At 36.4% G+C, this 26,374-nt stretch overlaps 1 protein-coding gene across 1 annotated transcript; it reads right to left on the bottom strand.

Moving 5' to 3' along the window:
- Positions 1–14,468: 14,468 nt before the first annotated feature.
- LOC131154306 (large ribosomal subunit protein eL22z-like) lies at positions 14,469–22,879 on the bottom strand. Its single transcript, XM_058106993.1, has 3 exons — positions 22,630–22,879; positions 22,305–22,553; positions 14,469–14,856 (listed from the first exon to the last, which is right to left on the bottom strand). The coding sequence occupies exons 2-3, from the start codon at positions 22,532–22,534 to the stop codon at positions 14,712–14,714; spliced, it is 375 nt and encodes a 124-aa protein (XP_057962976.1). The 5' UTR covers positions 22,535–22,553; positions 22,630–22,879; the 3' UTR covers positions 14,469–14,711.
- Positions 22,880–26,374: the final 3,495 nt, after the last annotated feature.

Here is a 26,374-nt window from a genome sequence, read left to right as displayed (position 1 = left end):
TTTTATAATGGAAAACCAGTGTACGAGCCGAGATTTTGATATGTTTGCCGGCATACGGGCCGAGCTATGGATATGATTTGCCAGCATACAGGCTGAGCTATAGATATGATTTGCCAGCATACGGGTTGAGCGATGGATATGATTTGTCGGCGTACGGGCTGAGCAATGGATATGATTTGCCAGTGTACAGACTGAGCTATGGTAAAATGTGAAATACCGACGTACGGGCAGATGATTTTCATGATATACGTATATATGCAAAATGATATGATTAATTTGATAATTAATGGTATGAAATATCCATGTATCACAGTTTCAGTATATGCTATATGATATCAGAACCTAGTTGGCTTGGTCTAGGTTAGCACTTGCACGGTACCAAAGCTATGTGTTCATGATTTATCATGATATTTGTGTTAACGCCGTTGTATGGAGTGGTGTGAGATTGGATGGTCGATGTGGTTTTAAGAAATGTGTGAGCACCCCTGGTGTACAGACCAGGTCTAGCAGACCCATCGGACTTACAAACTGTACTTTTGACTTGGCAGCAGTCGGTTAACCATTGTCAGGTCCCGCCTTCGGGCCACACAACCCAGTCATATGGGGGTAATATATGACAACAGTTAGCTAACCTACTAGGATTGTTTTTATATTATTATTATTATATGAGATGAGTTATGCTATGAAAAAACCATATGTTTTTTCATGTTTTGATTATACATGTTTTTCCCAAAAATGATATATATATATATATATATATATATATATATAGTTTTATTAGTTATGTTTATGATTATATGTATACCATAGGAATGCTCATGTTGCCACACACTAGTGTTAATTTATTTCCCTTACTGAGAGGTGTCTCACCCCAAAATTTTATAAACATTTCAGGAGCTCCTGATAGGAGAGCGGGTAAAGCTCCGCTCACTTAGTATTTTTGATCTGCCCTCTCTGAAGGGTAAGTTTTGGTAGGAACGATAGTATTTTGTGGAAATGTCCCAAGATTTTTCTTTTGGTATGTATATACTTAAAATACAGTGGATGTAATGACTCTAGTATTATGATGGATGGTTTTCAATTTATGATATTATAATTGTATGTTTCCTGCTGCTTAGGCTTCCGTTATGTATTCTAAGGTATCCCTGGTACCCACAGGTCTAGGTAAAATATGATCTGCTGAGTTTTGTGATATGGTATTATATTATTAAAAAAATGTAGAAATTAAGCAGGTCGTCACAATTATCATTGCAATGTTCACATTTTCAGTAATCACAACTCATTTCATCATTTCAATGGTATTTCATCAATTCAATACTCATTTCATCTCATAAATACATATATATATATATATATATATATATATATATATCTCATTTCACATTTCAATAAAACATTTCTATATCCCATTTTTCATAATTTCTCAGAAGACATACTTTTTATACATATATATATATATATGTATATATATATATATATATATATATATATATATATATCTCATTTCACATTTCAATAAAACATTTCTATATCCCATTTTTCATAATTTCTCAGAAGACATACTTTTTAGTATATAATCACTTTTCATCATTTCCCCATTTCAAATTTCATATCTCAATTCACATTTCATAATCTCATATTCTCATAGTAAATCATTTCACCCATATTTAAACACATATCAATATAAATCATATGCCACACAAATTTCATTTGGTATTTATATCATAATAAATTTCAGGTAAAATACCATAATACCATTTTCACTTAATAACGCAATCAATATTTCTCAAAACAACTGTAATAATTTATTCCCCTTACCTCACTTACTAAGAGATCCACTAACATCCTAAATCTAACGCTCCTTGGCATTCATAGCGCAAAAGCCTAAAAATCACATTTTTACCAAATTAGTTAACTCATTTCCCACAACAATTTCTGTATAATACTTCCTAGATTTCAAATACTTCAAAAACCCCCCATTAAACCCTAAAATCTCTTACTTACCCTGCTTTTAAGATGATGCCCTGGAACTCCAAAATGAAAATCTACCTATATTGCAGAGAATATTCCCAGGAACCTCGTGGCAGTTCCCGATCGTCAAACCGAGATTTAACAAAGCTAGAAACGAAGAGGGAAGGAGAGGGAACCATCAGTCTAGAGAGAGAAAGTGAGTGAGTGAGAGAGAGAGGGAGGGAGGGAGAGAGAGAGAGAGAGAGAGAGAGAGAGAGAGAGAGAGAGAGAGAGAGTAAAATGCACGCTGAAATGAGGGTTTTCAATATTTATAACCTGACATTCGTCGATGAATTTAAGTTGTTGACGAACCCATGAAGGAACTTCATCGACGAGGAGGCTATTTCGTCGATGAACCTGAAATTCCCCAAACTCTTGGTAATCTCTCATCAATGAGACACGTGTACCTCATCGCCGAAATCTAGGAGACATTCGTCAATGAACCTGGTTCTTCATCGACAAAACCATATTTTCTCCCTTTTTTAAATTTCCTTTCCCTTACTCTTTCCTTTATTATTATTATTATCCATGAATAAATTTTTTGGGTCTCTACAGTCTCCCCTCCTTATAAAATTCCATCCTTGAAATTTTTCATTTCTCACATTTCCACTTCTAAAGAAGAACACCACCATTTTATTAATAACCCTCACTTATGGCAGAGGAATATCGTGGTTACAAAAGAGAGTTATGGGAGATTGCAACCATTAAAAGAAAATTCTTCCCAAACCATTTTTAATTAAAATCAAAACACAACCTATCCTATACTATAAAAATCAAAATACAAATCTTAATCCTGATTCCCACTGAACAAATACGGGTATCTCCAGTGCATCTTTTCCTCTGATTCCCAAGAAACTTCCTCTACTGCATGGTTGTGCCACATAACTTTTACCAGTGGTATGTTTTTCATACGCAATTCCTACTCTTTTTCGATCCAAAATCTACACTAGAATTTCCTCATAAGACAAAACATCACCAAGTTCTGGTGCCTCATATCTAATCACATGAGAGGGATCTGGAATGTATTTCCTTAACATGGAAACGTGGAATACGTCATGAATTCTCGATAAAGCCGGTGGCAACGCTAGCCTATAGGCAAATGGACTCACTCTTTCAAGAATCTTGAATGGTCCAATATACCTAGGGCTTAGTTTACTTTTCCTTCCAAATATCATAACTCCTTTTAATAGTGCCACCCTCAGAAACACGTGGTCCCCAATGTCAAAATCTAACTCTCTTCGGCGAGTATCTGTATAACTCTTCTGCCGACTCTGCGCTGTTCTGATCTTGTCCCTAATAAGTTTGACTTTCTTCTGAGTCTGTTGTATCAGCTGTAGCCCCAATATCTGTCTCTCCCCAATCTCATCCCAATATAACAGGGATCGACACCTCCTACCATATAATGCCTCAAATGGTGTCATCCCAATGCTGGCCTGATAACTATTATTATACGCAAACTCAACTAATGGTATATATCGTATCCAACTGCCTCCAAAGTCCAGCACACATACACGTAGCATATCCTTTAATATTTGTATCATCCTCTCCGTCTGCCCATCTGACTGAGGATGAAATGTTGTACTGAACGATAACTGAGAACCCATGGCTCCTTGCAAACTCCTCCATAGATGGGATGTTAACCATGGGTCTTGATATAAAACTATAGACACTGGCACGCCATGCATTCTAACTATCTCTTGTATATACAATTTTGGCAATCTATTTAAGGAGTAATTAACTCTGATAGGTAAAAAATGGGCAGTCTTCGTTAGTCGATCTACAACTACCCAAATAGCATCCTGTCCATGTAGTGCCAGCGGTAACCCAGTGACAAAATTCATCTCTATATGCTCCCACTTCCACTCAGGAATATACAGCGGCTGCAATGACCCCACCGGTCTCTAATGCTCAGCTTTCACCTACTGGCATGTCAAACACTGTGCTACAAACTCGGCGATCTCTCTTTTAATTTCGTTCCACCAAAAAGATTCCCAAAGATCCCTATACATTTTAGTGCTACCAGGATGTACTGTATAAAAGGATCGGTGCACTTCCTTCAGAATCACTTTCTTAATCTCAGGGTTAGCAGGTACACAGAGCCTGTTATGGAACCTCAAGGCTCCATCATCTGAGATACTGAAATCCATCTCCTAACCCTCCTATACCTTCTCCATAAGCTCTACCAGCTCTGCATCACTCCTCTGAGCCGCTTTAATTCTTTCCCGTAGAGTTGGCTGCAACACTAGACTGGCAATAAATGTCTGGTGATCGCCCTCTACAAGTTCTATCCCAAGCCTTTCCAGATCCATCTAGACCGGATGCTGAATCACCACTGCAAATACTGATGCACCCACTGATTTTTGGCTCAAGGCATCAGCTACCACATTAGCCTTTCCTGGGTGGTAACTGATGGTGCAATCGTAATCTTTTATCAGCTCCAACCACCTCCTCTATCTCATGTTCAATTCTTTCTGTGTGAAAAAGTATTTTAAACTTTTATAGTCTGTAAAAATTTCATACCTACCCCTATAGAGATAATGTCTCCAAATATTTAGTGCGTATACCACTGCTAATAATTCCAGATCATGGGTAGAGTAATTCTTCTCATATTCTTTCAACTGTTGAGAAGCATACGCTATCACTCTCTCATGCTGCATTAGAACACAACCAAGGTTTTTATGTGATGCATCACTGTAAATTACGAAACCCTCTTCACCTGAAGGAATCATCAACACCGATATAGTGATAGTCATTGCTTCAAGTCCTGGAAGCTCTACTCAAATTCATTGGACCACTCAAACTTCACCCTTTTCCTGGTCAATCTCATCAAAGGACCTGACAATCTAGAAAAACCATCAACAAACCTGTGGTAGTAGCCAGCCAATCTTAAGAAACTTCTTATTTCCTGTACATTCTTCAGTCGTACCCAATCCACTACCACCTCGATCTTACTCGAATCTACTAAAATACCACCCCTTGGATATCACGTGTCTAAGGAAGGTAACCTGCTCCAGCTAGAACTCGCACTTCTTAAGTTTCACATACAATCTTCTTTCTCTTAGCACTTGAAGCACTATCCTCAGATGTTCTTCGTGCTCTTCTCAGCTCTTTGAATACACTAGTACGTTGTCGATAAAAACTACCACAAACTGATCTAAATACTGGTGGAATACCCAATTCATCAGATCCATCTTCTACTCTAACCTTTACCTGATGATACCCAAACCATAAATCTATCTTCGAGAAAACCTGTGTCCCCTATAACTGATCAAATAAATCATCTATGCGGGGAAGCGGGTATTTATTCTTGATAGTCACTTTGTTAATTTCCTAGTAATCAATGCACATTCTCATTGACCCATCTTTCTTTTTCACAAACAATATCGGTGCTCCCCAGGGCGACACGTTGGACCGAATAAATCCTTTGTCTAGTAGTTCCTGCAACTGGTCCTTCAAATCTTTTAGTTCTGCTAGTGCCATTCTATACGGCGCTTTCGAAATCGGCGCTATCCCCGGAACTAGATCAATAACGAACTCTACCTCACGATTAGGAGGTAGTCCCAGAAAATCTTCAAGAAAAACATCAGGAAAATCCTTCACTACTGCGATATCCTCTATCGTCAACTCTCCTTCCGATATCTCCTTTACATATGCCATATAACCCTAACAACCCTCTAGCAGAAATCGCCTCGCTTGAATGGCGGATAACAACTATGGTGGGGTGCGTACACAAGATCCCACAAACCTGTACTCCTATTCCCCTAGAGGTTTAAACACTACCTCTCTCTGATTACAATGTATACTGGCATAGTGAGCAGCTAGCCAATCCATCCTTAGTATCACCTCAAACCCATGTATATCCAAGACCACCAGATTTGCAAATAAAATCCTCCCCTGAATGCATACCAAACAATTACTAAGTACCTTGTCACATATCCCCACAACCCTTGTCGCCGTAGCCACTGACAAACTGACACCCAATTGCTGTGTTTCTAACCCACAAAATTTAACAAACTCTCAGTCAATAAAAAAATGATCGTCCCTGAATCAAATAAAGCAATAGTTGTAAATGACAGAATTGAAATTGTACCTATCACAACATCTCCCGCAGCCTCTGCATCCCCTGGTGTCAGCACATAGGCTCGTGTTGGGGCAACATTCCTCTTTTGTCCGCCTCGAGGTGCCTAATGACCTCCTCAATATTGTCTATAAGCAGGCGCAGCAACTGGTGATGTTCGGAAGTCTATCGCCATATGCCCAAACTGATAGCACCGATAACATATCACCTCCCTAACCCGATATTCTCTCGGGTGTCTCCTATAGCATATAGGACAAGGGGTGTCTGACTACCATGTGCAGCTCGATCTCTCAATACCTGTCTCCATCCTCCCCTGCTATCCTACCTCCTCCAAGGCCCTTGATTGGACCTTGCCTGAACATCTGGAGGCGCGGGCCTTTTTCCCCTGAATTTGTGTTGTAGCACCTATCTGAAGGCCCCCCTCAATCACTGCAATTCTATCTACTACCTTCGCAAACGTCTGAGCTTGGAAGCCTATAATTTCCTCAAACAAACTCTGTCTCAGGCACTCCTTAAAATTCCTCGCCTTCCTCTCCTCATCTAGTACCAAATGCAAAGCAAACTGCGACAACTTAATAAATCTGGCCGCATACTATTGTATTGTCATCGGTCCCTGCATTAGATGCAGAAACTCTGCTGCCTTTGCACTCCTGACAGTAGCGGGAAAATATCTCTCAAAGAAGATCTTCCTGAAGCGGCTCCACGTTTCTACTATAGGGTCTGGTATCTGCTCCTCCAACAATCTCGCCTCTTTACCAACGCTTTGCCTCCCCAGTCAGCTTAAATGTCGCAAATAAAACTTTCTACTCATCTGTATATGAAAGAACTTCTATCATATCCTCTATGTCCTAGACCAAGTTCTCAGCCACTAGTGGGTCAGCTCCTCTAGAAAATTATGGGGTCTCATAGGCGTAAACTGCTCAATAGTGCAGTTCCGCTCCCCTAAAGCTCTAACAATTTCAACCATCACCTATTGGGTGACGCTACGTCATACAACATCGAGATCTCCTTCACCCATACTGGAAGGCCCTACATCATCACCTCCAGCCTGTGCACTACTATTCCTTAGATCCATCCTGAAAATAGTATAACACTGTTTTAGAACTCTATCATCATAGCTCACAACATACCCAGCATACTAAAACTCACAAAATATTCCGCTACAAACATTTCTCTTATTATTCTTGATCCTCATTTAAGATTCAATCCCACCACTTAGAAACACGATCCGACGATAGTATCTATGGTTTTCCAGAAGTCGTCACCCTAGGAAAAAAATAGAAACAATCATGAAACTCCTGCTTCCAGGTCGCAAGACAGAACCCTAAATTCCAATCTCATCCTTTAACAACAACTAAATCATATCTCATCAAAACAATTCCTATACTCTGGTATTTATTTTCGCTGCTTACTAAAGTCTACAGGACCTAATAACCTAAGCTCTAATACCAAACTATGATGCTCCGATTTTTTATACCATTTTATTTTTTATAAAATAAATCAATCACCACAGATCGGACACGTCAACACTTCAGATATCACACAAACATAACCTAACCCGAAGTGGGTACCAAGTATACATCCATACTCGTATACGTAAACCTAACAAAGGAAGTCATTAAATATATACAAACCATAGCGAATACACATATCAGAGTACCAACCATCCATAAATTCAAATCTACCACAAAACCTCTAGGGAAATCAAACCTCCCTAGCTCAAAATACTCACTCTGACTACTCAGGGTATCGGCACCCCTCTATCTCAAAGCTCTATCACTAGGTTTATCTCGGTTTCCTAAAATATTCAAATGATTTAGTGAGACACATCTTAGTAAGACGGAATAAATTATCTACAGTGTGTAGTAGTATGAATTTCATTATATCATAACATATAATCATATCAGTGATAGTATTTTCTGAGAAAATATACAATTTCCATATTTACAATCATATAGATATACAAAACAAGTTTTCATAAGCTTTTACTTTCATTTTCATAACCATACACACGCAACCCATAATTACCAGCGAAGTTCCCGAGAGTAGGGAACCTTACCCGCCCATACAAGTAGCTTCCCTCTGCCCTGATATCGTTTGTATCCTAGCCCGATTAACTCGGGTTCAGCTACAAATGATACTTATCAGAGCACTCACCTTACTCTGTAAGCCCTCAGGTGGAGTGTTTTACTTCGTTTTAGTTATTTATATTATTAACTCACACTATTTCACTTCCCATTTCCATTTTCATTTCCATTTCATATCTACCCCATAAGTATCCTTGATAACCGATATATCTGTGTCTATAACTCATGGCTGCCCAGAGGATATCTCTCCACGTCATGCTTCCCCCATCAATAGGGTTGTGCGTCTTGAAGGCTGGATCTAACCGCGGTTGGTCGACCTGATTAGATCAAAATACCATCTCATATATCTCGTATATGTAGTACGACTGGTCGACCTATAGCCCTGATACGGACTCAGGGGGCACAACAATTCTACTAAACAACTCAGTCGACTGTCACGCCACATGCTCCACGAGTTCGTGTGGTTGCACTATCTCCAATAGCAACGGTACCATGCTCAATATTACAACTCGTCATTAGGGTTTCCATAATCATCCACCAAGGATATCACTACAACATACCTGCAATCATTATGCGGTATTGGCATTTCATTATTCATATTTCTGTATTCATATTTCAGAATTTCACATTTCAATTCTTACAATTCAATATTCATATTGCAGAATTTTACATTGCAATATTTCTCATTCTCATATTCTCATATTCATATTTACATACCAGTATTCACATATCATTATTCTAATTGCAGCATTATCATTGCAATGTTCATATTTTCAATAATCACAACTCATTTCATCATTTCAATGGTTTTTCATCAATTCGATACTCATTTCATCTCATAAATACATACACATATCTCGTTTCACATAATTCACATTTCAATAAAACATTTCTATATCTCATGTTTCATTATTTCTCAGAAGACATACTTTTCGATACATAATCACTTTTCATCATTTCCCCATTTCAAATTTCATATCTCAATTCACATTTCATAATCTCATATTCTCAGAGTAAATCATTTAACCCAAATTTAAACACATTTCAATATAAATCATATGCCACACAAATTTCATCTGGTATTTATATCATAATAAATTTCAAGTAAAATATCATAATATCATTTTTCATATAATAACTCAATCATTATTTCTCAAATTGACTGTAATAATTTATTACCCTTATCGGACTTACTGAGAGGTCCACTTACACCCTAAATCTGACGCTCCTCGGCGTTCACAGCACAAAAGCCTAAAAATCACATTTTTACCAAATCAGTCAACTCATTTCCCACAACAATTTCTTTATAATACTTCTCAGATTTCAAATACTTAAAATAGCTCATTAAATCCTAAAATCTCTTACTTGCCCTGATTTTGAGATGACGTCACGGAACTCCAAACTGAAAATCTACTCCACCTATATTGCAGAGAATCTTCCTAGGAACCTCGTGACGATTCCCAATCGTCAATCCGAGCTTTAACGAAACCGAAAACGAAGAGAGAAGGAGAGGGAACCGTCTAGAGAGAGAAAGTGAGAAAGAGAAAAAATGCACGCTGAAATGAGGGTTTTCATTATTTATAACCCAGCATTCGTCAACGAATTCAAATGGTTCGTTGATGAACCCATGGAGAAACTTCATCAACGAGGAGGCTATTTCATCCACGAACCTAAAATACCCTGAAATTCCCGAACTCTTGGTAATCTCTCCTCGACGAAACTCGTGTACCTCGTCACCGAAATCTATGGGACAATCGTCGACAAATACCCTGGGTTTGTCGACAAAACCCTGTTTTCTCCCTTTTTTAAATTTCCTTCCCCTTACTCTTTCCTATATTATTATTATTATTATTATTATTATTATTATTATTATTATTATTATTATTATTATTATTATCCATGAATAAATTTTCTGGGTCTCTACATAGTCTATCTCAGTTTCCTGAAATATTTAAATGATTAGATGAGACACATCTTAATAAGACAAAATAAATTATCTACAGTGTGTGACAGTATGAGTTTCATTATATCATAACATATATTCATTTCAGTGATAATATCTTCTGAGAAAAATATACCAATTCCACATTCATAATCATATAAATATAAAACACAAGTTTTCATAAGCTTTTACTTCCATTTCCAATTTCATTCACACGCAACCCATGTTTACCAGCGAAGTTCCCAAGAATAAGGAAGACTACCCACCCATACAAGTAGTTTCTCTCTGCCCTAATATCGTTTGTATCTTTGCCCAAATAACTCAAGTTCGGGAAAAACTGATACTCATCAAATACTCACCTTACTCAGTATGCCTTCAAGCAAAGTGTTTTACTTCGCTTTCATTATTTATATTATTAACTCACGCTATTTCATTTCCCATTTCCATTTTCATTTCCATTTCATTTCACTTCCATTTCATTTTTCGTTTCACATCTAGCTCATGAGTGTCCTTAGTAACCAACACATCCACGTGTGTAACTCATGGCGCCCTAAGGATCTTTTTCACGCCATGCTTAACCTCATGGTCAAGATCACTCTCCATACTCTACATCATGCTTCCCCCCATGGTCGAGGTTGTGCGACCTAAAGGTTGGACCTAACCACGGTTGGCCTACACGATTAGATCAAAATAAACATACCATATACACATCTGTAGTACGAATGGCCTGCCATATACCTTGATCCGAACTCAGGGGCAAAACAATCCTTCACACTGGCTCATTCGAACTTTCACACCACACGCTATACGAGTTTGTGTGGTTGCTCTAACATCACTAGCAACGGTATCGTACTCAATTCAATAACACATCCATCCATCAGGGTTTCATTTCACATTTCGATATTTCACAATTGCAATATTTCACAATGCAATTTTTCACATTTTCAGTATTCTCATTTTACATTTATATTGCAGTATTCACGTTACAATATTCACATTCTCATATTCACATTTCAATATTCATATTGCAGTATTCACATTATAATATTCATATTCTCATATTCACTCATCAATTTTCACATTTCATCATTTCCATTGCAGCATTAACCTTGCAATATTCACATTTTCAGTAATCATATCTCAAGATTTACATTGTAGATTTCACATTGCAGTATTTTCATTTCCTGCATTCACAACTCATTTTATCATTTCAATGATATTTCATCAATTCAATATTCATTTCATCTCATAATAACATATACGTATCCCATTTCACATTATTCAACATTTCTCAATAAAACAGTTTCACATTTCATATTTCACCATTTCTCAGAAGGTACTTTTCAGTACGTATCACATTTCATCGTCTTTCTCATTTCAGTATTTCATATTTCAATACACATTCCATAATCTTATAATTCTCAATGCAAATCATTTAACCTAGTTTCAAATACATTTCAGTATAAATCATATGTTACACAATTTTCTTTTGATATTCATATCATAATAAATTTCAAGTAAAATATCATATTCCATTTCTCATATTTCTCAACCAATAATTTTCAGAAAAGAATGTTATAATTTATTCCTCTTACCTGACTTACTGAGAGATCCACTAACACCCTAAATCATATACTCCTCGGTGTTCGTAGCTCAAAAGCCTAAAATTTATTGTTCTCCAAATTATTCAACACAACCTCCACAATATTAACATTTAATATTCCCTAAACTTTATATACTCTAAATTAACTTTAAAACTCTAAAATACCCTGATTTCAGGATGGTGTCCCGAAACCCCAAACTGAAAATCTAGTCCGCCTAAGTTGCAGAGAATCTTCCTAAGAAACTTATGGTGATTCCTAATCGTTGATTCAGACTTCCATCGGAGCGGAATTGTAAAGAGAAAGGAGAGAGAGTTGTGGGTTTAGGAGAGAGAGAGAGAGAGAGAGAGAGAGAGAGAGAGAGAGAGAGAGAGAGAGGTTTTGTTTTGTTATAAGGAAAATAACTCGTGGGATCCCTTATCAAGCTCACTGCACGGTTTTCTCGGACTCTCAGAAAATCGTCACCGATTTTCTATTAACTAGCTCAATTTTTACCATTTACCTATTACCGGCCCGTGGTAAAATCTCATAACCGTCGATAGTTTTCTATCCACTAGAGAAAACCGTCTGGTTTTCTCCTCTCCCAGCCAAAACCTCTTTATCCCAATTTCTTTTATTATTTTATTTTCCGGGTCTCTACATTGTTAATATGATGAAACCACAAAATATTTTTGGCTAACCAATCAAACCAATATGTTATAACAACTGTAATATGGTTTTTCCCAAGATGTGAAGTGTTCAACCCATGACACTAGGTACTAGGCCAACATGACATCCTAATTTACCAACACAATAACTAAATAAACAGCCAAACAAACAAACAAATAAATAAAAGGTGCTAGAAATCCTATTCCAATACCCTTTATGATTGTAGATTTTTCAATAACAAGAAGACACACTATCTAATTAGTTGTGCAACACTCAATAGAGAAGCTCAGTAAAGTGCACCAATCAATAGGACCATATAGTTCAAAGATCCAAAGGCAATACCAAAAGCATACATAATGCATACCATAGAGTTTTTTAAAAAATAAAAATAAAAATAGAATCTATTAAAAAAACAGTGAAGGCAAGAGGACCCAAATAACTAAAACCCATTGAACAACGATTAAGTGAGGAATAAAAGATTAATGAGAACATACTAGGAGGTGAAAAGAAAAGATTGTTCATAGTGCAAAGAGTTGGAGCTTGGAAAGCTTTAGACTTCACTAGAAAGTTGCAATAGAATAGCGGATAATAAAGATTTACAAATGGTTGAGTTAATTTGTGTGTTTCCAACAAAAGATGGGCAGGTCGGCCATCCATAATCCCTATCACACAGATTAAAGACGAGGGAAGATATCATAAATTTTTTATACACTCAGTCATCATCTTTAGGTCATCAGCATTTTCAAAAGTTCTTCAAGACATAAAACTAACTACTTTTGTCCACATAGAAATGAAATAAATTAGAAATAAAATAAAATGAAAAATTATATGGTAAAAATAAAAAGTTATAAATAATAACTCTATTTCATTCCATTTTATTCTTGCAAACCAAACAAGTTATAAGACCATGTATGTAATCTAGCAAATGCAAGTATGCACTTCCTAAATAATGAGTCTACCATTTGGTATCAAGCCTACCCAGTGAGTAATTTGAGGAAACATCAATTGGACCTAACTCAGAAATATCAGATTAGGATATCTAGCAAAGTCATGCTCTAAAGAATAAGTTATATCTTTAAAGTTTAAATATATTGAAAAAATTCAACTTAAATCTAAATCAATTAATTTAAAATCATCCAAAATCTAAGCAAGTGAATTAGTTGTTTAAACCTGGCGTGATTATTCAAACCTAAGTAACTTCTCTAGAGTATTGAGCATTAATCGAGGGATAACACTAAACCCATGCTAGAAAACCTAAAAATTTAGGTCCACAATAATGAACCTTATTACTCCTTTCATCCTCAATCAGCTGATTTCTCACTATCCAAGCTACAATAATTTTTTACAAGAAGCACTAAGAACATAATAAGGTTGCCATCATCCATTGTGGATAATTCATTAATTCCTCCGAGTCATATTCCATGAAACGCCATTCAATCTACTCAAGTCCAAACCATTGAAACCTTCCCCCCCCCCCCCCCCCCCAACTCTCTTAGAGGTTCTCTAATCAAGGAGCACGTAGATCTAAAAAAGGAGTTTCCCTCCCCACTATTTTCTACCAAGTGTGACTTTCTTTCATGCAATCTAGTTCAAACTGTAACATGTTCTGATTTTCAGTAGTACATTTTTGTTCACAAATCCGCAGAATCTAAACAAAAAGTCCTAAAATATTATAACACTGTTCGAAAGCTTGGTTCAAATAGAGGCAAAGTTCAAGTTTGCACTCACAACATTTTAAAAACAGATAGAACTTAAATTTCAAGGAACCCACTCCCCACAACTCAGAGGTTGGTTTTGCTTGTAATATTTATAACAGGGCAAAGCCAAGCAAGGTTCAGCTTTCGAAAATTGGGGGCTTTTAAATTGGCTCCAATGGTTAAGACAACTAAAACCCACAAAAACTATAGCGCACCATGCTCTGGAGGCAAAAGAAATCTACTGAAGACCAACCTTTCCCCCATGTTTATTTGAACTGTTAAACTTCATATTATTCATCGATATCAATAAAGCATGCCAAATGAAAGGTCCGAAGCATCAACCACGAACAATTTTAATGGGTGAATGTCACAATGGCATAAGTTCAGTACAATGGAACCACACAATTTGAAGGGTTGAACACCACAATGATTCAAAAACACATAATCCTGAAATGCCAGAATTCAAATTCTCCCACACAAATTCTAGCAATAAAGCAAAATCTCAAGTCCAGAGAACAAAATTGCAAGAAAACATAAAATTTGACATATTAAATGCCATACAGGAAACATTTAAATATCTAAAATATCTAGCGCCCTACAAACCTACGCAGGCAAAGTAAAAATGGCTCTTTAGATTGATACAGATTTTCAATCTTCTTCATCTCCCTCGTTCTCAGCAATGTTGAAGTACCTCAATTCATAAACATTTCGATCCTTGTTGGAGGCAATCACCCGAAGCCAATCACGTACATTGTTTTTCTTCAGGTATTTTTTTGTCAAGTACTTCAGGTACCTGTACCCATGCAAAGAAAGATCATAAATTACTTATCAGACATGCCAGATGGCAATTCAAAGCTTCGAGCAGGATCCTCTGATTTGAAGAACCGCAAAATCATTATACCACAGAATACCTGAAAGTATTAAAAGACCTAATCATATAGCACACAATACAATCCTAGTCTCACTTTTTGTGCTATTCTCCAGTATAAAGCACACAATTAAGCATAGAAGGAGAAACAAACATACAGAGCCTTGACATTGCAAATGGGGATACTATTCCCATAACTCTGCTTGCTCAGATATAATGTGACGTCCAGTACTACCATGGTTATCAATATTGGATCAATTATATATTTAGTGTCTTTAATTCAGAGGACTAGCTTTCACTAAAATTACACTCGTCCCAATGTTTGAAGAGGCCTTGGATTTGGAGTTGTATTTGATTTATATAAGATGTAATATAAAATTGTATTTAAATTTTTCCAAATCCACCCAAATCCAAATCCAAATCCAAGGTCTGAAATTCATGCTCCCAAACACAGTATCGATGGATTATGCCATTACAGTTGTTATCTTATCCCATATTTGGCCTACCATTTATAACAAAGGTCTTGGTGCAATTTCTTTACTTCATTTTTATACCCCTATAAAATGCCTCAAATTTTGCTAGCCATCCAAACCATCGCCACCCCCAGCCCACAGCCCGGCAACCCTTAACTCGTGTAGACAGAATGAGGATCCCCCCATTTAGCCTGTCCAATCCATTGCTTTGGCATAACCAAACATGAGAGTTATGAGAAGTTCGCCAAGATTATCCTCGCTTACCACACGAAACAAATGTGCTGCTAACACACACACACACAAAGCACGTAACACATGAATAATGAAATCAGGTATCGCTACAGTGTGGCATGCATTCTATGTGCACCTTATTTTCCTCTTTGCATACTAAATCCATCCATTCACCCTCTAGGGGGTTGTTTGGGTCAAAAATTTTGGTTGGGAAAAGAAAATGAGAAGGAAACTCATTCTCCATTGCATTTTCTCTCTACACCAAATACTGCAAAAAATGAAAGGTTTATTCTAATATGATTAAAAATTAAGAAAAATAAAATATTAGTTATATGTAAAATCAAAATTTTGTTTAACTTGACAGACAGACAGACAGACACACACACACACACACACACATATATATATATATATCACTTTCCTTGATAAACAAACATAAAAAGGTGGTTTCCTTTATATTTTCCTTCTTTCCCCAACATTTTCAGAGTTCGGGCCATAGCATCCCACATCTCAGCACTTTAATGCCCCTCTCCTATACCCACACCCATATGCTGAAAGGAATAAGGGTGACAACAGCCATTCTATGTTTGACACAAGAAATTTTCCTTGTGATTGCTGAAATGTGTTGTTTATTTGCAGCACAAGTATCACACTCTAATAAACATCTTCATTTATCATCCTCACACCATAATCGCATAAATCAAATCAGATAGTCACAGTCAATTCTTCCTCTTCACATGGGCAAAGCAGTCAAAAAACTACCAGCTATACAGGCATGTTTCACCCCACTCAGCAACAGTACAGTCTCTGCTACAGAGAAGGACAAGTGGCAAATAATTAAAAGCATAATCTCATGAAGATAAGCAACTCCATGAAAGGCTGATTGCCCGACTCTCCTCAGAGGAACAAGTCAAGAAGAATGCTGATATTACCTTGGGCACCATTGCACAAGGTTTAACATTTCATGCACCAAACAGATACTAATATTTTTTATTCTGGGAATCTATTCAGTTCAAACGAACATGGCCTGATCCTCTAGATAACATGAAGAACAATAAATTTGACTAAAAAATAAGGAGCGTATATGAAGTGGAGAGCACCTTAAATTACAACAAACCTCCATTTGCATGCTGAGAGAGATTGTGAATGAAGAAAATGTGCATCTTTATATATATAAAAGAGAATCTGTCTATAAAAAAGATGAAATAGTACAAGTCCAACAGGGAGGATAAGCCATCCTCCCAGGGAAAACAGAAGAAAAAATCAGAGCACAAGAAAGCAACAAACACAAGAAAAACCAAACCAAGAAAAGGCCCAGGGAAAACTAAGAAAAGCAGAATCTCATCTAGTCTGCAGGCAATTCAGCAAAAAAGAATGTAATAATATTCCCCCCATCTAACTTTTCTCCCTGATTGTCTTAACATTTTTTACCTTTTCGTATCATTCCCTGGTTCTTTAGAAGGACCATGGTCTTGGACAATCCGAAGGTCATCACACAAGGACTTTCCTATTTATTTAGAGTTTTTTTTCTCAATTTTTTTAGCCTCCTTGTAATTTATTGAGAATTTTTCACTATTTTTCTGGTGCATTAGTTATAATATTTTCTTTCAAAAATAAATTGGGGCTCATGCACTTGGATCTGGCAACCAAGCATAGGTGTGAGCCCACACGCATGCCAAGGGCATATCTATAAATATATATATTGAGCACATGGGTGAAAGACACCTGCACTTGACATGCATGCAAGTGCGCTCCATGTTTTTTCAACCATTCACTCCATATTTCTTCTGCCTTCCACTCCTCTCCCCATTACTTCTCTCATTAAATCCCCCATTTAATTTGCCTCATTCAAATTCCCCTTACAAACTCCCCACTATACTTTTTTCCCTTTGCCTTATAAATATGCCCCTATCACCCTTTATCCCTACAAATACGCACCTCACTTCCCTGTTGGACCCACGCTGATTTCTTTGTAAAATTCATCATCCTAAAACTAAAACCTCTTCCTAGCCAAATCAAAATACGACGAGGCTACATATGAGAAAGCACTTTGTGTGGGTGACTGGTGTGTTTGCAGAAGGGGGTGCCAAAGGTTGATGATGACCCTTTCCATGGTTTGATGAAGATAAAATGACGATGACAATAATAATCAGGTGTATAAGTAATGATTTCAAATCCGGAAGCTAATCATACTCTGGAAACTTTACGTAAGGCAGAGTTTGGTTTTTTGGGAGTGATCGTGGAAAAATTGACAGATAAGTCACCCTTACTGCCACTCTACAGAACCGTACATGAGATTTTCACCTCATACGACTCCTCGTTCAATTCTTTTGAAGTCATGGGATCCCTTTCCTCATTCGAGAATCTCTTCCTTTCTTCCACTCCGACCCGAAGAGTAACTAGGACCAATTCAAGCACATTTTCATGTTCCAATTGAACACTAACAATAATATCATTATTTTTTTACATAGTAAAGAACTTCATTAATAGATTAGGAATATAAAGCCAGGACAATAAGACATCTTCTAACAGAGTCTAGAAAAGACCAGATAAAAATAAAGAAAAAAAAAAGACTAAAAATCTGAAAAAATACAAATAAAACAAGCAAGAACTAAGAATCCAACACATAATGCCAACTGCGCTGAATATCAAAAAGGCTCACCCCCTTAAAATTACCCTGCCCCACACACCAAAGAGAAGCCAATCAATGTATCTTTTCCCAAACCACCAAATGTGACAACTTCTTCCCTAGAAAAAAACACATTACACTCCACCGACAACCCCAAAATACTGCAAAGAAAGCACATTTCCAAACCCAAGAAGGCAAAACCAACAAAAGAAACTGGAAATCCCGACGAATGACAAAAGAAACTGCCAAAAAGTCCTCCATTGCCTCTGAACACATATGTCTAGAGATAGAGCCTTCAAAGGTCTCCTGACCTGCAGCAAATTATTATTATTAATTCTATCAAGTGCAACCAATCAAATAAAAGCCTTGATTTTAAAGGGGACTTTGGCCTTCCAAATGGATATATAAAATAAAATATGAGTTAGACCTAGTCAGAAAATCACAAAAATATTTGCAAGAATAAACCCCCAAAGGATCCAAAGACCAAGAGCAACTATCCTCCTCCAAGGAAAAATAATAGTTATTCAACAAGAATAACAAAGAGGATAGCTCTACCATCTCCCTATTGTTCAACAACCGACGAAAATGGAAATCCCAACAAGGCAAAAGACCACCTAGATCAACAAAAAAGAAATATAACCATCCTGCCTTGAGCACAAGCAAAGGAGGAATGAAAATGAGGCAGACAAATCTACATTCCCCAACCAAGGATCTTTCCACAAATGGATATTACCACCCTTTCCCACCAAGAGTTTAATATAGGGATTGAAGAGGGGAGAACTCTTGAGGTATAGCTTTCCACAGACTCTTTAAAGAACATCTAAATCTCAAATTAGTATCCCACCCATTCTCATCTAATCCATACTTACTTATAATAACTATATGCACAAGGAAGAATTTTCTAGCCAAAACCACCAAAGCCATTTAGCCAAAAGAGACATGAAGTTTCCAATATCCAAACACCCCGTTGTTTCGACCTACCCACCACTTCCCAACTAACCAAATGATCCCTAAAACCCCGTACCTTCGACCATTATAAAAATGTTATTATTATTTTTGTATTAATGTTATTATTAGTATTAATATGATATTTTCATTAGCATCATTAATATCAGTATTAATATGATATTATTATTATTAGTATTATTATTATTATTTGCATTGGCGATGGATGAACTTACTTGAAAAGATCCAAAATAAGGTTTCACGGTATATGTTGTTTGCACATGATAGTGTCTTGATTGATAAAACTAACAATGGAGTAAAATCTAAATTAAAATTATGAAACGAAGCTTTAGAATCTAAAGATTTTAGGATAAGTAGAGATAAGACAAAATATATGAAATGTAATTTTAGAGGAATATTGGATAAAAGAGAAACTTGATGATCAAGAAATCAATAGCACCAATAGATTTCAATACTTTCGATCTATTATGCAAACTGAAGGAGAAATTGAAAATGTCATAAGTACAAATAGTTAAAGCAAGTTGTGTAATACTATTATTGTTATCAAACCATGGGTCATTTCAACCTTGTTGACCCCCTCTAGCAAACACACACTCATCCACACAATCTGTGCACCCACACACACGCCTGCACACATAGTGCACATAATGTGGGAAGAGAGAGAGAAGAATGGCTCACCAAGCTGACTTTGAGGTGGAAAAGCATGGTGCCGCTGCCTCTGGGGAAAAAATAAAGGGTTTGGGGAGAGGGGAGAGAGAAAGAGACAGACAGGTGGCCTCGCTAAATTGTGGTATGGCCAGGAAGAGGATTCAGTTTTTGGTGATGATTTGTCTAAGAAATCAGTGTGGATCTGAGAGAGAAGGAAGTAGGGTCTTTACAGGTATAAAGAATAACAGGGAGCATATTCATAAGGCAACATGAAACAGAATAACTAGCTGCATTTATTGGTAAGGTTATGTACTATAGGCCCAACATGGTCCACCCCTTCCCCAAGCTCTGCACAGGAGCTTTATGTACCAGGCTGCCCTTTTTTATTTATTAGGGGATTTTAATGCAACAATTAAATGGAATAACTAAATGGGGAATTTGGTAGGAGAATTAAATGGGGAAATTTTAATGGAGGAATTGAAGCAAAAGAAATGTGGCTGAAAATACTTATTTAAAAATTCTTTGAGGTGGAAAAGCATGATGCTGCTGCCTCTGGGGAAAAAAAAAAGGGTTCAGAGAGAGAGAGAGAGAGAGAGGTGGCCTCACTAAATTTTGGTATGGCCAGGAAGAGGATTCAGTTTTTGATGATGATTTGTCTAAGAAATCAGCGTGGATCTGAGAGAAGGAAGTAGTGTCTTTACAGGTATAAAGAATAACAGGGGGCATATTTATAAGGCAACATGAAACAGAATAACTGGCTGCATTTATTGGTAAGGTTGTGTACTATAGGCCCATTATGGTCCACCCCCCTTCCCCAAGCTTTGCACAGGAGCTTTATGTACCAGGCTGCCATTTTTTATTTATTGGGGGATTTTAACATGACAATTAAATGGAATAACTAAATGGGGAATTTAGTAGGAGAATTAAATGGGGAAATTTTAACGGAGGAATTGAAGCACAAGAAATGTGGCTGAAAAATATTTATTTCAAAATCCTTTAGTTTTTTTTTTAATGTCTTTGTTTCGCCAAAGGCACAGATGTGGGAACACACAATGCATGAGAACCAACCACGTAAAAAAAATAGACACTCCTCTCCAACCACATACCCCAAAAGGGAATAACAAAAAAATTAAGTGCATATACCGAAGAGGTCACTAGTCAAAAAATTATACCAAGAAAAACACTCCAGCATAAAACCTTAAGAACTTCAACCAAAAAGTGCACAAAAAATGAAACCAGTCAAACTATGTATAGTCAACTCTTTCCCTCCAAAAGCTCTTCTATTTCTCTCTCTCTCTCTCTCTAAATGCACCAAACCAAAACATACAAAATGTAGCACCATCTCACACCTTCCTTGCACCCTATCACGTCACTTAGTCTGATGGGAAGAAGAAGAATCATGGGATGCTATCGGACATTACTGACAAAACCTTGCCAACGACTTGAGATATTGAGACGATGAGGCAATAACTGGATAGTGCTTTTTCCTCTATTCTTACACATACAACACCTTTCAATCTGAATCATTCTTTCTTTCCTAAGATTATCTCCAATTAGAATGGCTTTCCAGATAGCTTCCCAATCAAGAAAAGGAAGCTTGGGGATTTCAGATCTCTGCACAACCTTCCAAAGAAAGATTATTAGGCATTCCAACGATCTGATTGCGGAAGTTCTAACAAAAAATTTCATGTTTGTGCTACCAAACCACCTATGAATGTTCCTTGTGAACATCAATGTTGTTCGGCCCATTCCTGTAACAGCTTTGCATCAAGCAAATCATCTCACTTATTTCCCAAGACTAGCCACCTTACAATTCAACATCACTCCATACTCCAACAAAAATAACATTTGCCAAAACTTCTCATCACTTTTCCTGTCCAACCTTGACAGCAAAAACTTCCATTTCAAACTTCAATAAACTAGCATGCACCTTCAATACAAACTTTAACAAAATATCCTTATTCACACAATGGCAAACATTAAAATAATGTGTTTTGTATCCTAAAATAAAACTAGTTTTATTCTCGTCATTCAACAATTACCACATCTAAAACATGATTAACAACTCACAAGCCAAATTCAGGTCCGCTATATAAAAGAGGTAAAATTCAACAAAAATAATCCAGCCATAATTTTTAGACATGACATAAATTTTGGATGAAATAACATTTCTTAAACCTCCAAAATCCTCTTCAAAAATTTCAAATTTTGAACTTTTTTCACTACTTTATCTGTGTCACGGAAACTAGCCAACTAATCTGGAAATAGGAAACCAAACCATAGTCTATGCCTCCAACAATCAATGTATTATGAACTCCTTTTAAGCACATCAAATACCTCAATAAATTTAAAGACCAAATCAACAGGAAAAAGAAATCAGCAGGCAAGTGAACATATAAAGAAATGTATAGAAATGGTAAAATTACCGCTTGGAGAAATTACTATCGGAAGTCACAGTGATCTTGGTCTTGTCACGGGTGACGGTGATAGAGTCGCCAAGCGCACCTGGCTTGCCGCCGACCTTGATTCGCTCCTGGAGGAATTTTTCCAGGGAAGCAATCTCCATGATCTTGTCTTCCACCGGCTTCGAACAGTCGATCGTGAATGTTGCTCCCTTCTTCTTCCCCTTGGGTCCCGCTATGCTTCCTCGACTCATCTTTGTCGACTTGAAACCTCTGCATTCAACACCATAACAATACCAATCAACACACACACAGAATTCATCAGCAGATCAGAGAGTGAGAGAGGTACCGGCGGCCGGAGAAGGTTGAAGGTGGGTCTTGGAAGTGAGGCGACGCGGCCAAAAAGCGAAGAGGGGGTAAGAGATAGGGTTAGGGTTTTTGTAAGTTGTTAGATGTTGGTGGTGGTTTGAGTTTGGCAAGTTCGGTCTATTGTCTTTAGGTAGTTATTCAGTGTTGCTATGTCCACTGATCGGATGGTGCACACGCATGATGATGAAGACTGAAGAAGGCTTTTTTTCACTTATAAATAGGGAAAAAGTGCAGCTTTTATGGAGGAAAGCTGCACTTTAAACTACTTTTTTCCTAAAAAATGATGTAAGTAATAAGATGAGATATTTTAAAAATAAATTTTTATAGTTAATTTAGACAATATTATTAAGTGTTGATATCAAAAATTGAACATAAAATGTATATTTTTTTTATGACATAGAAACTCTAGCCACTAACGAGCCTTTTGGATTTCGGTGCGGCACCAAACTCAGGGGCGGCCTTCCCCCCTGGTTCATCACCCGGGTAATTTGGATACGGTCATAGCTTATACATACTTGGGCTAGACTTTCGAGATGCGGTTACCCTCCCAACAGACCCTCCTTTATGTCGTGCAGATGGGACCCCTGGAGGGGCTACAAAGCGTACTCAGACCTTGTGAATCGAACATCTGATGCTCCTGGTTTACACCCACCTGCTTTACCACTGTGTCTTGCTCGTGGGTTTATAATCAAGAAGAAGATGTCAACATTAATACTGCATTTGAAAGCATCGACATTAATGTTGTGCTTGAAAGTATAGATTTCAAGTTTTGGATTTGAATTTGTGTTGTGTATAAAAGCATAGATTTCAAGTTTTGAATTTAAATTTGTTGTACATTTGAAAGCATAAATTTCAAGTTTGGGATTTGCATTTATGTTAATTGTACAAAATATACTAAAATATTATATTAAATACTATTCAAGTAAATTCAATGTATCATATATGGTAGAAATTTAGTACTTTTTTTTTTACTTTTAATTAATTGATATGAGAAGTATTGTATGGACTTTATTCAAGCTATCAAAAGTAAAATATATGTGAATTTCATAAATTATTTTGATTCACCAATATATATATATATATATATATATATTTCTCAAATTATTCCAAAGTATTTCTATTTAGTTAATTATTTTATAACACACCCATCAAAGATGTTTATTTCACCACAAATTTATGTTTCTAATTTGGTGCTAATTTTTTGAAAACTAACTTTTTTCTCAAATCTAAGCAAAAAAGTATACATTTTTTATCTCTTGAGGAAAAAGAAGGGATCTCTATTGGATGGAGCGTGAAAATAAGTTTTTGATAAAATTTTGTCTAAAAAGCTTACGAATCAATATCATCAAGTTGGCTTATCCAAAGTATCATGTGTAACAATCCCGACCCGCCACGTGGACCCAGAATGCTACTTTAGTGACATCAGTATACCTAATACCTTATTCATCACATATAAAACACACATATGCAGCGGAAATAAAATACAAAATCTTCAGATTATATTACCAGAGTTCTAACTATCTTTATACACAAATATATCCATTTTCACATAATTACATCCCAAAAAACTAAATAAAAATAAAATCTCTATCTACACACTACCTACATAAAATTTACACCACTAGCCCGGCTCCTCTAACCTGGTAGACCTGATCTCTAAGATTCCCTAAAAAGACAGTTTGTAAAGTAGGGGTGAGACAGAGCTTAATAAGAGAAAGACTAAGTTAATGTTAGTGTGTGACCAGCATGCATTTAGTGTACAGAAAATAACCAGTTCACTAAATAAATAAACACATTTATGAAAACATTCTTAATTTACACTCACACACATAATTAGCCGAGGATAGGGAAAATTGTCCGCTCATACAAGTAGTTTTCCTCTGCTCTAGTACCACTACTGCTATTAGGGCACTCGCCTTTCTCAACAAGCCCTCGAAATTATCTTATTAATTATTTGTATTCACATAAATTAACAGATATGCATATAAGACACTCCCTATGACAAACACGCCATTTACTTTCTGCATGGCACGGATTGTGCAGCCCGAAGGCTGGACTAAGCCTGGGTGATCAGCCCAAACAAAGTAAAAAATAACATCCTCTGCAAACACATCTACAGGCATCCATAGCAAAACTGTAGGTCCGATGCCCTTACTTCAACCTCACGCGGCATTGGCTGGACCCCCTACACTTATATCCAAATAGTGTGGGTGCACATGGTCTAACTAGCAATGGTACCATGCTCACAATACATTGGTCCCTAAGGTTCCAAAAGCATATCATGAAATTTAGATAATAGAAATCACCATTTAAAATATCAATTCACATATATTTCTTGTTATTCCAAAAAACCTAGCCCCCAACCACAAATACAATCCGACATATAGCCGTCAATTAAAACTCGATCCTCGACCGTCAAATAATAATTCTGGCCCTTGGCCAATCAAATAACACCCAGCCATTGGCTGTTAGTTCAAACTCCTACATTTCATAAACAATTCCAGTATTTTCACTAGCATTTCTAGTATTTCTCAAACAATTCAGTATTTCACAGACAAATCAATATTTTAAAATCCCAAATCCAAATATACAATAATCTATACAAATTAAATCATCTGTCACACGATTTTTCACATTTTAACATATTCATATAAACAAACAAGCTTTCCACTGTTTATTTTATTCAAAAATATCATATCATATATCCTAGGTTTGTAAAATCCATATCGAACGGTTGGTTTTCAAAATAACTTTTAAATTCCCAAATGAATAAATAAATAAATAAATAAATTTATATAAACATAACAATTAAATTGATTCAAGTTTCATAAAATTACTGACTTAACTTAATCCCCTTACATGATTCCTGAAAAAGTCTGATAACACCCGGCCTATGCCCCAGGTGTTCAAAAACCCCTGAAACCCTGAAATTCAAATTTCACTACATTACTCATCACAATCTCTAAAGTAACTTTTCCTAAAATTTTCCTAAGTTCTGAATACCCTAAATAGCCTAATAAAAGCCTAAATTATCAAACTTAACCCTAATTTAGGATTGGTACCTCAGAGCTCAAATTTGAAAACTCGGTTCGCAAGATTGAAGAGAATCTCCCCACGAGTCTCCTGATAATTTTTGTTCATTAATGGAGCTTATAGTTTAAGAGAAATTGAGGTAAGTTTGAGATTTGACCTTATCCCAGAAGATATGCCTACGCCGCTCCCACGACAAATCCACTCCAGTAGAAGTGTCGGTGGCAACAAGCAGAGCCCAATGATATTTCTAGATTTCTGATTGACCGAATATTGGAGACGAGATGGAGGAGAGTGGGAGAGAGGAGATGATGGAGACGGAGAAATGAGAGAAACTGAAAAAGAAGCTGAGAGCACGTAGGAATTTGAAGCAGGAAGTTGAAAAGAAAAAAAAAAACAGTAGCTTCTTGAAGAAGCTGATTCCATTGTATATATATTAAACTTTAACTTATATATATCATATATATATATATATATATATATATATTATAATAAATTACCTATATATATATATATATACATATATCTTATTTCAATATTTTTTTTTATCATACTATTTATTTTACTTGTTAATTTAATTAATTAGTTTAAATAATTTAAATTTTAATTGCTATTATTATTATTATTTTAATTAACTTTTTTTTCCCTTCGGGTTACTACATTCCTCCCCCCTTAAAATAATTTCGTCCTCGAAA

This window comes from Malania oleifera, chromosome 4, assembly GCF_029873635.1.
Source record: "Malania oleifera isolate guangnan ecotype guangnan chromosome 4, ASM2987363v1, whole genome shotgun sequence".
In the NCBI taxonomy this organism is placed as follows: domain Eukaryota; kingdom Viridiplantae; phylum Streptophyta; class Magnoliopsida; order Santalales; family Ximeniaceae; genus Malania; species Malania oleifera.
The sequence above is the reverse complement of the archived record's forward strand: the minus strand, read 5'-3'. Positions and strand labels throughout refer to the sequence as shown.